This window comes from Corythoichthys intestinalis, chromosome 9 (genome assembly GCF_030265065.1).
Source record: "Corythoichthys intestinalis isolate RoL2023-P3 chromosome 9, ASM3026506v1, whole genome shotgun sequence".
Lineage (NCBI taxonomy): Eukaryota > Metazoa > Chordata > Actinopteri > Syngnathiformes > Syngnathidae > Corythoichthys > Corythoichthys intestinalis.
The window spans coordinates 6,042,875-6,057,504 of record NC_080403.1 but is presented as its reverse complement, the minus strand read 5'-3'; the positions used below and the strand labels follow the sequence as shown (position 1 = coordinate 6,057,504).

At 36.5% G+C, this 14,630-nt stretch overlaps 1 protein-coding gene across 2 annotated transcripts in view; it reads left to right on the top strand.

Moving 5' to 3' along the window:
- LOC130921372 (sodium-coupled neutral amino acid transporter 3-like) overlaps nucleotides 1-14,630 on the top strand; it is a 60,509-nt gene that overhangs the window by 24,984 nt on the left and 20,895 nt on the right. For both annotated transcript variants that reach the window (XM_057845196.1, XM_057845195.1), the window contains 3 exons: nucleotides 4,813-4,886; nucleotides 5,154-5,246; nucleotides 8,342-8,423. In XM_057845196.1, coding sequence (XP_057701179.1) covers nucleotides 4,813-4,886; nucleotides 5,154-5,246; nucleotides 8,342-8,423 — 249 coding nt within the window. The remainder of the gene's footprint in view (nucleotides 1-4,812; nucleotides 4,887-5,153; nucleotides 5,247-8,341; nucleotides 8,424-14,630) is intronic.

Below are 14,630 nucleotides of genomic sequence, written 5' to 3'. Positions count from 1 at the left end.
GATAATACTTATCAGTCTTAGTCATATTTTAGTAAACTCAAAATGTGTTTGTCTTCGTCTAGTTTATGTTGACGAAAACTCGAGACTAATTTCGTCTAGTTTTAGTCGACGCTCACTAAAAATGTTTTCGCCTGTAAATTTTTTTTTAAAATGACTCAAAAAATAAAGGTTTCCAACTACTGCATTTCGAATGAACAGTGACAGACGAGCACATATTCATACCTGTCAAGTTGTACGGTTTCAGCGTAATTTGTACAAGTGAGAACTGATTTTTAAATGTGTACGCCGTACGTTCAAAATCTGTACGTTTTTCGTGCAGTACGTTTTTTTTTTTCTCCGTTCAGATTTTGTCACCATTTGGGCAACGAGACAATGTGCTTTACTATGCGTTATGACGATGATTGAATGACGCAAGAAAAGTCAGACACGGAGAAAGAAGAGCAGAAGTGGGAAAGGGGGAGTTGTGAAGCCGTTGCAAACACGATGCTAGGCTAGGTGGCTCCAGTTATATCTGACTGTTGCCGACAGCCTACAAACTACGCCCACAGGATGCTACGCTAGATATCACATGTATATGAACTAGATACGAAATGATACACTTGCCAGCGTTGGTAGACAGCCGCCATCTTAAAGCAGTAGACTTCTCAGAAAGGCTCTGTTGTAATGAACCTTCCTACTGAACCAAAGTAACCTTTTATCTAAAATACTCCTAAATCGGCAAAATCTTGACTTGAATCTATCTTTAAATGATGAAACAGTTTAAAAACTTTCACATGTCGAAAATAGACAGAAGGGAACTCATGCAAAAATGGGAGTGATTTTAACTTTAACTGTTGATTCACAACATTAAATGACTTCCAAACATAGCAAAGGTTAATATGTTTTTTTTTCTTTTAATGGAAAACAAAACATGAAAGGTAACACCAGTTACTTTGCCAAGTAACTAATTACTCTTACATTCAGGTAACTGAGTTACTAACTCAATTAATTTTTGGGAGATGTAATTTGTGACTGTATTTAATTACTTTTTAAAAGTAAGATTAACAACACTGGTCATAAAGATGCAGTCTGCAGAATGAAAAGTGACGAAAGTGGAGATTTTAATCTGCCAATTTATTGCCGAACACAATTTGCCTAATGCTGATCATTTCTCAGAATTAGCAAAAGAAATGTTCCCTGACTCAAAGATTGCACTGGTAAGTTAATTTTATCAATTGACCTTTTTAATTTATAATTGGACACACTAACAAACTACTTGCAAGTCAAACTGAATTGCGAGCTGAAGTGCCATGAAGTGCAGCCATCAAGAGACATGACAGAAATTGCCAAAAGTGCTGCTTACAATTATAACAAAAGTCACTGTTAAATTATAGTAATCATTATGTAGCTGAAGATTTTGTTCTTTTATTGCACCAGGTTGTATGTGACAATGTTACCAATACAGTCATATTATTTTAAAATTTGAGTTTTACTTTTTGTTTCATATTGCACGCTATATAAACCGTTGTAAGATTAGTCACCAGTTTGCATGTTTTTAGCTCGTTATTGTCTCGTCATTGACATGAAAAAAGTGTTCGTTGACAAAATATTTTTCATTGTCGTCATCGTTAACAAAAACAGCAATGGCGGAGAAAAAGATAGATAAGGTATAATCAGTCCTTTTTTAAAGAATTCATTTTTAAGACACATGTTTTTAACTTGTGGGGGTAAATCTTTTTGTCATCATAGTTTACTAAAATCACCTAATTTGTTATTTATTGTAGCCTGGGAAGCTTGAACTGTCTTGCGACACAGTGTTAGCAGTTATATTCAGTAACATTCAAAGCCATAGAGTCTCACCCCTTGATGGAACTGCCATTTCTCATAATACTTACATAAGCGAGAGATACCACTGTTCTACATTTCCATTTGGTCAGAAGGCACGCCCATATTCATCTCCTTTCCCAAGCCCTACTTTTCACTAAATATTTATAGTTGGGTGAAGGTCTTGCAAGCCCCAACTGAGCTGAGATGGCGACAGGGCCCTGAGAAAACTCCACACCTTCACAAATTCACAGCTATTGTAGGCCCTCATGTTTTATAACTGCATTTCCTCAACTTAGACTGTTACAAGGATTTTACTTTCACCACATTAATGTACATCCGCAGAAACTAAGGGAGATTCAATCCAATAAACAAACAAAAAAATCTGCCTGTACAGACAAAAGAAGAACACTCAGAGAGTGCATACAATACCTCCCTCTTCTAAGTTAGTTTTACTTCATTGGCTTTTCTCAGGTGATGTGTAGAATGCAAGTTTGAGGCCAAACAGTGAGGTCATAAAGATTCCATACAAGTTGATTATTACACCTCCAAACATTGTTGAGGAAAGCTTGCAGTGGTGGGCAAGTCTTTGGTTTCAATGCACGGGGGTACAATTTCAGGGCAGACTGCTTGCCCATACAGACATCATGATCCTTATCTGCACCAATCTCATCACTTGTGCACCCTGCATTAAAACAAACACACAAGCAGACTAAATGACCAGTGGTTCCCAAGGCCATGTCTGACAGCTGCACTCGCACATAGAAAGCCAATCCAAATTTTATATATACACATATATTATATATATAGCAATTACTTTTTTATAATTGATTAATCAGATGATTAATTAAACGATTAATCAATTAATCAAATAAATGTCACACTTTTCAATTACTTTCACAATTAAATTTGAAGTTGTTTTAGGCATGTTGAAATTAACAATGAGGACAAAATGGATGACTAGTTCCTGCAAAAATAATATTTTATTACAGCTTCCTGATTTAACTGTAGTCTACAACTGTAGTTTTTTTTTAGTACTTAAAACTGTTAACGTTTTTAATAAAAGTTCTGAGTTTAAAACATCAAAAGTATTTCTTAGTACACAAATCAGAGAAAAGCCCGGTTCACTCAGATAAAAAAAAGTGCTGCTGATTGACATGTTTTTTCTTGTGGGCATAGCGCTGTTATACATTGTGTCAATGACTCATTTATTTTCTATAAACAAAGTAAACAACGAAATCAAATAAGGAGGTGGCAGACTGTAATGAATCAGTTTTATTTATGGTTTCTGTATAAAAAGAAATGAGGCAACTTTACTATCTTACAATAACGCAAGTGCTAATATGCTTCTCAAAAACGCAATACAAATCGACACTTAAGACACTGATGAACATATTTGCTAACTAGCTTAGCGCTCCATGCTCAGTAGTAATGTCTCATCAACACAGAATACAAACAATACATTTGGCTTCATTTACTCACCTCTGATGGAGGCACACTTGATAAAACAACACAAAAGACAATTTACCTCCCGTCTCCCGACACTTCCTATTTTATTGATTCAGCAACCCAATATGAGTGTAGCAATGATCTTTCTCTCTCTTGTTCAAACCACAGGCACGCGCAGCCTCACATTACACACAAACAAGGACCCAAATGGGACCGTTTATAGCTGGCATCAAAAATCGATTATCAATTAGTTGGCAACTAATATTTTCTACGGTGCTTTAAAGACGTAATCGTGGAATGGCAAGCTTGCGTCTTATTGGTATAATGGAGTCATGTGATTATTGTTGCGATGTCTTATTGGTAAAAGTGGTGGAGCTACTCTTGGCATCGCTGGCAAAAAAATATACATCTAATATGTAGAATAAAGAGGAAAAATGTAACGACTCTTGTGTAGACCAAAATAACGGAGTAAGAGTAGCGTTTTTTTTCCTCACAAATCTACTCAAGTATGACTTAGTAAAACTACTCTTAGAAGTGCAATTTTCTCAAAAACTTACCTAAGTATATGTAACAGATTACATGTAACGCGTTACTACCCACCTCTTTATGAGAGCGTGCATTGTCTTGAATTCCAAACTACAAGGTAAGGGAAGGGCCATAATTTATTGCGCATTAAAAAGATTAATGGCGTCAAAAAGGGTTTGCATTAACGCTGTTATTAACGCGTTTAACTGACAGCATTGATATTGTGTATATACTAGTATATGTATAATAGAGAGACTCTATTTGAAATGACTCTATTTTTTGTGGAACCTGTCACATTTAATTATACATTAACAGTTCAATATCACTAATATCAGGAGAAATCAAGTGGTTGAATAAGTTAAAAGTCTCTTGTAAAGACAGCGCATGATTCTTTCATTGCCATGACAACTGGGGATGGAGCAAATGCATGAATTGATTGGCTACTGAATGTTGCCAATTTTATGTCTATATTGATCAATTCTTTTCAGGCCTATTTTTAGAGAAAAAAAGATGGAAAAGACTTTACTGGAGACTGAGACATGCAAATACTAGTACTTGTGCAAAGCCAAGACTGTCGGGTTCATTCATGAAAATTGTTTCGATTGACAATGTGTGTGTACATTGTTTGAATTTTAAATTATTCTAAAGGTATTTTTAAATGTACAGTATTTATTTTTGTATTCATATTTGATATATAAATAAAGTGTTCAAAACATTTGAAAATTGTTTAGAATGAGACCATGTGCATATATAGTGTTTACATTTTAAACTTCATTTTATTTCAAAATTATGACAATGGTCAAGTTATATTTTCTTGGGCCTGAGAAATGTAATGTGTGACACACTCAATGCGCGACAGTTGAGAAATTTGATGGGAAGTGGAAAAAGAGCTAAACATGACTTCACAGAATTCACAACTCTGCAGTCATCAAATATATTATAATCTTCACCGCAGCCACTATAAGAATAAAAATGTAACAAACAAAAAACAAACCCAAAATGTAACATTACTGGATACTAATATGAATGTTGCAGGTTTCTTTTGACCGCAGTGGCTGCATTATCATCTTACTCCATTCATCTGATGCTCAAATCCTCTGGCATTGTGGGTAAGCATGTCTTAGCCTGTTGTAAAGAAACTCTATAACTTTGAATGATTAAATTACTGTCTTTCTGACGTGATATCAAGTTTTGGCAACGAGATGTTTGTTCTTATGCCACCTCTATTATTCCCTTATATGGATACAAATATGTATTAAGTGTTTTGTTATCTGTAATGAAACTCATAATGTTACCCTGTTGCACTTGCAGGAGAGCTGGCCCACCTTATACACAAAATCTCACCAAGATAATAAGTGATGATTTTGTGGTTTCAGGAATTCGGGCTTATGAACAACTGGGCTTCAGGGCCTTTGGCACACCCGGAAAAATGGCCGCTGGCATTGCAATCACTCTGCAGAACATTGGAGGTGAGTGGGTGGGATTAAGATTTATAGTGAGTATATTGCATTGATAACATTTTTTTTAAATGCCTGTATCACATCCAGATGACAGCTGCTTATTAATTTAAAGTAGCTAGAGTAGAGTATGACCAAATACAGTGGTAACTCTACTTATGACATTAATTGGTTCTGGAAGTAGTCTCGTAATCCAAAAACTTTGAAAATAGAGACAAGTTTTATACAATATATTTAAGATATACTGTATATACAGTGGTATGAAAAATTACCTGAACCTTTTGGAATCTCTCACATTTCTACATAAAATGACCACCAAATGTGATCTGATCTTTGTCAAAATCACACAGATGAAAAAACTGTCCGCTTTAACTGAAACCACCCAACATTTATAGGTTTTCATATTTTAATGAGGATGCATGCAAACAATGACAGAAGGGGAAAAAAAGTATGTGAACCATCACATTTAATATTTTGTGGCCCGCCCCTTTGGCAGCAATAACTTCAACCAGACGCTTCCTGTAGCTGCAGATCAGTTTGGCACATCGATCAGGACTAATCTTGGCCCATTCTTCTCTACAACACTGCTGTAGTTCAGTCTGATTCCTGGGTTGTCTGGCATTAGGCATCTACAGTAAATGGTGTTCAAGTGTGGACTTTGACTTGGCCACTCCAGAACTTGTATTTTGTTCTTCTGAAACCATTGTTGATTTATTTCTGTGTTCTGGATCATTGTCTTGTTGCAGCATCCATCCACTTTTTAGCTTCAACTGTCTGACAGACAGCCTGAGGTTTTCCTGCAAAACATCCTGATAAACTTTTGAATTCATTCTTCCTTTAATGATAGCAAGTTGTCCAGGCCCAGAGGCCGCAAAACATCCCCAAATCATGATGCTCCCACCACCATGCTTCACGGTGGGGATGAGTTGTTGATGTTGGTGAGCTTTTGCATTTTTCCTCCACAGATGATGTTGTGTGTTACTTTTTATTTTATTTTATACACACAATAAAACTAAACAGGTTTTACACATGCTTTAGGATACCACATGTAAGAAGGCGTATATGAGGAACTTATTTTCATTCAAAATTGCATTTTTTTTCAAGGATGTGCAAAATAACGCCATCTCCTAATTTTGTTTCCCTCATTTCCTCACTTCTAAAAGCAAAAAACCTCGGTTTTTACTACTTTAGAATATAACTTAAGAACAAAGGATGTACAATAAAATTGCAAATAATGTAAATAGCGCCTTATTTTTTATTTTTTTATGTACGGCATATTCCGCACTATAAGGAGCACCTAAAAGCCTTCAAATTTCTTAAAAGCGCCTTAGAATCTGATGTGCCTTATATATGGATCAATATTAGTTAATCGTCACATGACATTCCCTTCAACGCAGCTTCATCTGGTGGATGCATAATGCAACCCCAACAACTATTACTTCTGCACCTTGTAATGCGGTGCGCCCTCAATATGAAAACAGTTTTAAAATAGCCTTTTAAATAGGCTTTATTCTCTGGTGCGCCTTATAGCGCGAAAAATACAGTACGTTACTTCCATTTTTATAATTTAACAAAAATAAGTACAAATGACTCTTACATTATGCACATTGAAATGGAATATATTTTAATGGTGATGCAAACATCCACTTTTTCGTATCCATCCGTAATTTTTGGACTATAAGCCGTTACTTTTTTCCTTCATTTTGAATGCTAGAGTTTATAGTCCAGTGCGGTTTATTTGTTGATTCATTTGGGGTAATAGGTAACACTTCATTTGACAGTGGTGTCATAAGACCGTCATAATTATGACATGACACTATCGTGGGTATTACTGAATGCTCATGACAGATGTCATTAAGTGTCATCCGGCAAATTATGTCACAAACTCCATTTATGTCCAGCTTGGATCATTTACTTCCATTCAAAAGTGAGATCATTTGCCATATGACATTAAATAACATGTGTTATAAGCTTTCATTAATGCTCATAACAGTGTCATATTATGATTACGATTGTCTTATGACAGTCTTATGGCACCGCTGTCGAATAAAGTGTTACCAAATAACATAACTAGCAATTAATGAAACAACTGGAACGGTAACTGAAAAAATAATCGCTGCAATACATGCTAGGAGACATGTTGGACGACAACAATGTTGACAGCAGGTGGCAGCAGAGGTTGACTGTCTCCCCCAAGGGAGCAGTGATGGCCAAATTAAGTTTCTTGAAGCAATGAAGCTTTTCAGCCAATTGGTTAAAAGCTTCGTGGTGGTTCATTTGGTCTTATGACAGTCGTTTGATGCCGCTGTCAATTAAGTGTTACCAGTTAATATCTTTTGGCATAAATATCCCATAATACAGTGAGGATAGCCGCGGCTTACAGTCCAGTGCGGCTTATCTATTAACAAATGTCATTTTTGGTATCAAATTTGGTGGGTGGCGGCTTATAATGCAGTTTCCAATGGAAACTGCATTATATTAATGAGTATATTATATATTATTATTATTATAGTATGTATTAATGAGTTGTCTTCGAGATCGTAGTAGACATATTCCGGCCTTATTGTCGAGCCAGTTCACTGACATGGACACCACGCTCATATTTTTTAATTTTTTTTTATGATTTCCTTCTTAATTTCAATGGTAAGCGTCACCTTTTCCCTTTTTGCACCATCTGCACTAACCTTCTTTGGACCCATGTTGATTTCTCTCCCCTAAATATCCACCATGCGTCTGTCTTGCAGGAAGACAATAAAATTGCGACGCTGTCACAAATCATCATATTTCCAGCAAGTAGTCATATGTCGAGACAGATTGCGAGTCAAATTTTACGTCAGATGTCAAAAGGATTGCATGTCGAAGCGATGTCGAGGTACCACTGTACATTTGAATCATTCAACATACCTAACCTAACCGTTAATACCTCCAACGAGGATCTACAGAATTACTTAAACATATCTGTAATTCTGAACTTCTCTGAAATTCACCTCATTGGTTTGGTTCACTTGGATTGGATAGGAGCATCATCGACCCTTTGACTCTTCTCTGACACTGTGTCAGGTGTTAAAGCGAGTTCTACTCATGATTCTACTTTCTCTCTCTTGCAGCAATGTCCAGCTACCTGTACATTGTGAAATCAGAGCTACCTCTAGTCATCCAAGCTTTCTTGAAGGCTGACCCTAACGCAGAGTGAGTAGCAGCATTAATAGCACTACACTCGTGACGTTACAAGTGCACGGTCAAGGGCTTACCAGCTGGCATTAAGGGGTGTGATGTGGATGGACGCTTGTAATTGAACGCGTGTGAGGGGGGCTTGTCTCAATAGCTGTAAGCTGATTTGTTGTGGACACAATGTCAACCTTCAGTCAACTCGTGAGCAGTGTTCTACTGCTATATTTCGGTTGACCTACCATGGTCTGTCTTCATTACAGATTTTGTTTGTTTTTAAAGGGTTTAAACAGTGTGTTTTAGTTACTGTACCGGACAGTACAGCCACAGTTGTTGAACAACAGGATAACATACATAAACAGGGTTTTTACAGGTATTAGCAAATCTCATTTAATGCTTTTTAATGCCACTTTAAACAAATTTAATGCCTACGCCTCACTGCAGGTAGTTTCACACACACAAATTGTAAGTACAGTTGTCCAATAATGATTTTTAAACTGATAACCAATATCGTCCAACTCCAAAAATCTGATATCGATATCAAACCGATACCAATATATGGAACATGTTACCAATATATGCAGTCGTGGACTTAACACATAATGGCTAATTGTATTGTGATGCCCAACTGGATACTTTAACAATGATAAATGTAACAACTTAAAGGTTTTCCAATAAACATTCTATGAAAAATAAGGGAACAACTCAACTGAAGTTATGGAAAAAGTGCATATATTGTGCCATTATATTTATTTTTTAAATCAAAATAGTGCAAACATCTGTTTTTTTTTTTGTATCAGGTGCAAGTGCAAAATGCCAGTAAGGCACTGCCATATCACATACAGTATGGCTCACACAGTGCTTCTGTCTCAAAATAACAACAAAGGCACACATCTTCAGGACAGTGATTGAGGTGTGTAATGAGTTTATAAGTCATTATTTTTCAACCATTTATTGTTCATTTATATTTTTGCACCATGAATGGTCTGCTCACATAACAAATCCCAAGCATTTTCGTTTGGGGACCTCTAATGGTCAATAAGCATAACTGATAATGAAAAACCGATACCGACATTATTTGCTACCAGATAATATCAGACAACTCTAATAAATTATGTAAAATAAAAGATTTCTTTAACCGTCAAGTTTCCATTATTTTTAATGCATCGAATATTTACTTTAATGCTTTTTAAGGCCTGAATTTAGACAAAATCAGTTTAATGACTTTTAATACTTTTTAATTACCCGCATAAACCCTGATAAAGCACCCTCACGTAGGCCCAGACAATCACTCAGAGACGTCCTCTAGCTTGCGTTAACCAACCATATCTAACACGTCGACACTACAATTCATGCACTATTTTTTAAGAAATTTCATGTTTACGATCTTTCTTCACTGTGTGGTTCACTGTAGGTCAAAATTTATCTAAATAAAAGTGGCAGCAGCAGGTGCTGTGACACGGGGGCTTCATTCAGAGGGTGAGGACAAGTTTCCTCGGCGCCGCCCCTCATCGACGTTTCATGTTGGTCCTGCATGCCTCCTGCCACTTCAATCTATTGCATCAAACGGGGAGCATGGAACAAGTGGGAGGGAGTCGTGTCTCCATATATACAGCTCCTGGCTCTTAAAATAGTCGTTGATGAAGTGTGGCTGACGAACAAAATCCTGCCTTCCACTTAAAAAGTAATTAAAATACTATGATATAAATTTATTTTTAGCAGGACAAGATGTTAACACACTATAAGAGCTAAAAATAAAATTTATTGTTAATGTAGTTGTCCACACAGGGAGAAACTGAATACATGTATGTGAACTTGAGACTTCACTTGAATCTTCTGGCTCTCAAGCAAACAAAGTGTCGGGTTTCTGTTGGTTACATAAACACACGTTTATCAAGGGAAAGGAAGCATTCAACAGTGGTTTGTCCACTATTAGAGCTACTTTAACAAAATAAAAAACAGAAAAATGATGGGAACAGGTACATTTAAGGACCATTTATATAGGAACATTTTCAACTGTTTGGCTGTTCCTTATATATGACAACACTGTGATTATTCACACTTTACTTATAAGGTATTTCACATTAACTAATTGTACCATCTAAATACAGTTGCATCTCTACTTACGAACGTCACTACATACAGATTTTTCAGGTTAAGATACGCCTCAACAGGAAAATATTGCCTCTTGTTACGAAAGAAATTTTAGGATAAAATACAGTATGGCTACTACTCGCAGTTCCCAGAGTTTACTGAACGTAAAATACTTATAGCTGCTTTGTCATTGGCTATTGCCTAGCATTCCGGGCATCCATTTGGCTAAGAGGGACCTCTATTGTACGTGTGTATCCCAGTATCCTCTTCATTCGCTCCTTGTGTTCCGACAGCTTTACATGAGTTGTCATGAGTTCATTTTGTCTACACTTATAGATTAGTTGAATTTTTCTTTTATCACAGACAACTGATATGGTGACGTTGCCGTACGTGAGTGGAGTTACGGAACATATCCAAAGAGTCATGAAAAAGTACAACATAAACACACCGGTCAAACCACACACAACACTCCACCAGATATTGGTCCATCCAAAGGACAAAATCCATCCAGAAAACAAATGTAACTCCATACAGTACATGAAGTTCCATGCAAATCATGCAATTAATCATACAGAAAGAGACAAGCTTTATTACAAGAAAAACAGAATACAAGAAAGAGTGTGGGAAGGAGACAATAATAGGACAAACTAGGGCAATAAAAGAACAAGCACAACAGGAACATCACTAGTCAGCTATCACTGATCACTGCAAAAGGGAAAACCACATTATGGACTAGGAAAAGGCCAGAGTCATCCGTACCGAAGAAAACAAACATCAGCGCTGGATCAGGGAAGCCAATGAGATTCGCAAGCAGGGCCCGACGCCCACCAATTGGGACGAGGGAGCTGACACGCTCTTTACTACCTAGACCAGTATCCTGGAAGACCGAATGGTCAGCAGAGGGCGCGACTCGCCTGTCAATCTGACAGGTGAGTCACACCTTCATCCATCAGCTGATAAAGACGCGTCACACCAACACCAGTGACTTTCTGATGACGGCAGAAGTGTTCACCGAAACATGTCAGGTATTCAAAACAACCTAAAACAATTGTCTGTGATAAAAGAAAAATCCAACTAAGCTTTACATAAGTACAATAATAATAATGTTCAATAATCCAATTCTAACATGTATTTGTTAAATGCTTTAGATGCATGTTTATTCATTATAAAAGATATATGTCTGAATTTGGGGGGGCTTGGAACAGAAAATGTGTCTACTTACAGAATTTTCAAGTTACAAAACTACTTTCAGAACCAATTAATTTCGTAAGTAGAGTTATCATTGGACTGGAAAATCACAAGACTGGTTTGTTGATCCATTGACATGATTGATAATTGTCACCACTTTCTGATTGAAAAGAGACAGGGTGCAAAATAATGAAAAGAAAATAATGGAACTTGAAACAATCAAAATCTAATTGTGCCAATTTTATGTATATCTATTATCATTTTTACATCAAAGTAAGCAATAAGCAAATCATTCATTTTAAATACGTAATTGTATTGAACTCATAATAAAAGATGTAGAAAATGCCAAGAAAAAAGTACAGTAAGATTACTAATGAGAAAAAAAGTTAACCACCGATTTTATGTAAAATAAAGCCAATCTTTTTATAGCCTCTGATGCTAGCAAGGGTCAACTCCAATGTCACACAACCAATTTTTTCATTTTTCACATATTTTTTAACCCCAGGCTAATTTCCAAAATGTTCATGCTTCAAGACTTGAATCTAAAGAAAATTTAAAACTTTTATTAAACAGAACGGACAAGCAAAGTAGTAACACAATATCAAAAAGAAAGAGAAGTCAGTCTGCTTTTATCTCCTTGTACGTAGACAATAGATGATGGGATTCCATTACTTTGAATACATTTTATAAGTTTAAAAGTAGTGTATAATTTTTTCTAACAACCTGAAATTATTTTCTTGTCCTTATAATCTCTGAAGATGGGTGTACCAGAAGTTAGCTGGTAGGATGTTCCAAGACATATTGACCTGCAATGCTTGTATTTCCAAGTGATAGACTCACACAAAGAAGCATAACTTGCACTGTTCTGCTATTGTACACAGATGAATGTTTACACTTTAACATCATTCCCCCTTTGAGTTATTGGTTTTCCTTGGTATGCCGGGGGGGGAGAACTTTTCCCCCTTGTCATTAGGTATTCCATTGGCTGTCTGCCTTGAAGATGACAACCACAGATTGTTGACTTTAAACTGTTGTGGAGGGATGTCAAAACAATGAAAAAATACTGACTCCATCTAACAAAGGAGTAAGTCAGCCAGGGGCATCACTAGACCTATTACAATACTAGGGCACACTGCAACACTGGCGAGTGAGCAAACTTTTTTTTTTTTTTTTTTTTTAGCACTTATCTATCATAAAATGTCAGAAATAGGACTTTAAAATATATATTATCACACCAAAATGCAAGTTTCTGTAAAAAAAAAAAAAAAAAAAAAAGACGTTTTATTGTTTTTTCAGCCATCAGCATTTAAAATAAAATTGGGACATCCCTTGTTGATAGTCAAATCACCTCTGCTCATGCTCATCAACTTCCATCTCTCCTTTACCTTTCCTGCACTCTGCTGCTCTACTTTGTCTGGACAGAACTCACTGTAACTAAATGCAATTAATCAGTGTTTCTCAACTGGTATGTTCTGATCTAAAAGTGGTTTATTTTGCCTAAGTGGGTTACCTGGCTTACCTCTCTCATTCCTCCTTGCTGATTTATCCTTGCTGCGAGCAAATAACTTTCTAATATCCGTTGCAAGAGTAATGGTGTTTGAGTCAAATAAAAATAAAAAGTAAATCTTGTTACAAATCACAGGGACTGTAGTAACAAATAAAATGCTTGTAAAACATCTGGAAATTATAATGAGCAAACATAAAAATTTGTTAGAGGTTACATCCCAAAGATAGGCAATTAATTCACACAAATCGATTCTATTCATTTGGGTCGTCTCAACAAATAGCAATAAATAGCATCAGTATTGCTACAATTCAAATACCACTTATGATATTAACACAATATTAGACAAAGCTCTTGAGTGAGAGTCTCTCTTTACTCAAACTGCATTTAATTGTCATTGTATTTATAGCCTATCAGGTAAAATACGGAAGCTAGTCTGGCACTTTAATTTGCGACCGGAGTAGTTTACAGCGGTTGACTGATAGATAAAGAGTAAAGTTGAACCATTCAAATTCACAATTCATGGGAACAGACAACCAAACAAACTTCAACACAGAAGTAAAAACGAACAACAAGGACAGGCAGTTTATCTGGCACTAACCCGTAAAGCAGGTAGGGAGGTGCCATTTGCACCATCGACTGTATGATTGGCACACGCACCGTAGAAAAAGTGAATCTTTATTACATGGTGTCTATAATAAGCGCCAAACAGTAACTCAACTTGTGATGTATCATTGGCGCATTAAAATAGACTACCCTTCTTTGTAACTTTACAACGCATAAGAACTATTTTCCAACTTGGGAACTCAGATACCTCAACATACGGAAGTCATATGCCTATCGCAGCCAAAGTTACATGCATGAATTACCATATTAAGGAGCCATGTGCAGATTATGTAATGGAGTGAATGGAGTAATACGACTATATTAAATAGGCACATTCTGTAGAGCAGGGGTTTTCAACCCAGTCCTCAAGGCACACTGTGGGTCCTGGTTTTTGTTCCAGCCGATCCAGCAGAGACAGTTGAACCAATGAGGCTTCTGCTAAAACAAGCCACACCTGACTGCAATCAACTGATTGCACTTGTAAAACACCAGATTGGGGAAAAAGTGTTGTCATCTTGTTTGGTAAGAATGAAATCCTGCACCCACAGTGTGCCTTAGTGGAATAGGTTGGGAACCCCTGCTGTAGAGTGTAGATTATGCTATGTAGACTTAAAACTCCAAAGTTTTTTTTTTACTGATGAAATTTCTACTGTGGCACTGCAGATCAATAGACTCTACTCACATGACGTCACAAACACGCCTCCGAGCCATATTGTCCGTCTACTCGTCGTGTTGACGCATTACCGCTACGTAAATTCCTCCTATTATGGCGTGTTTTTCTGCTCGTTAACATTAATAATCAAAATGGTGAAGGCCTGTGTGGCAGTTGGTTGCAA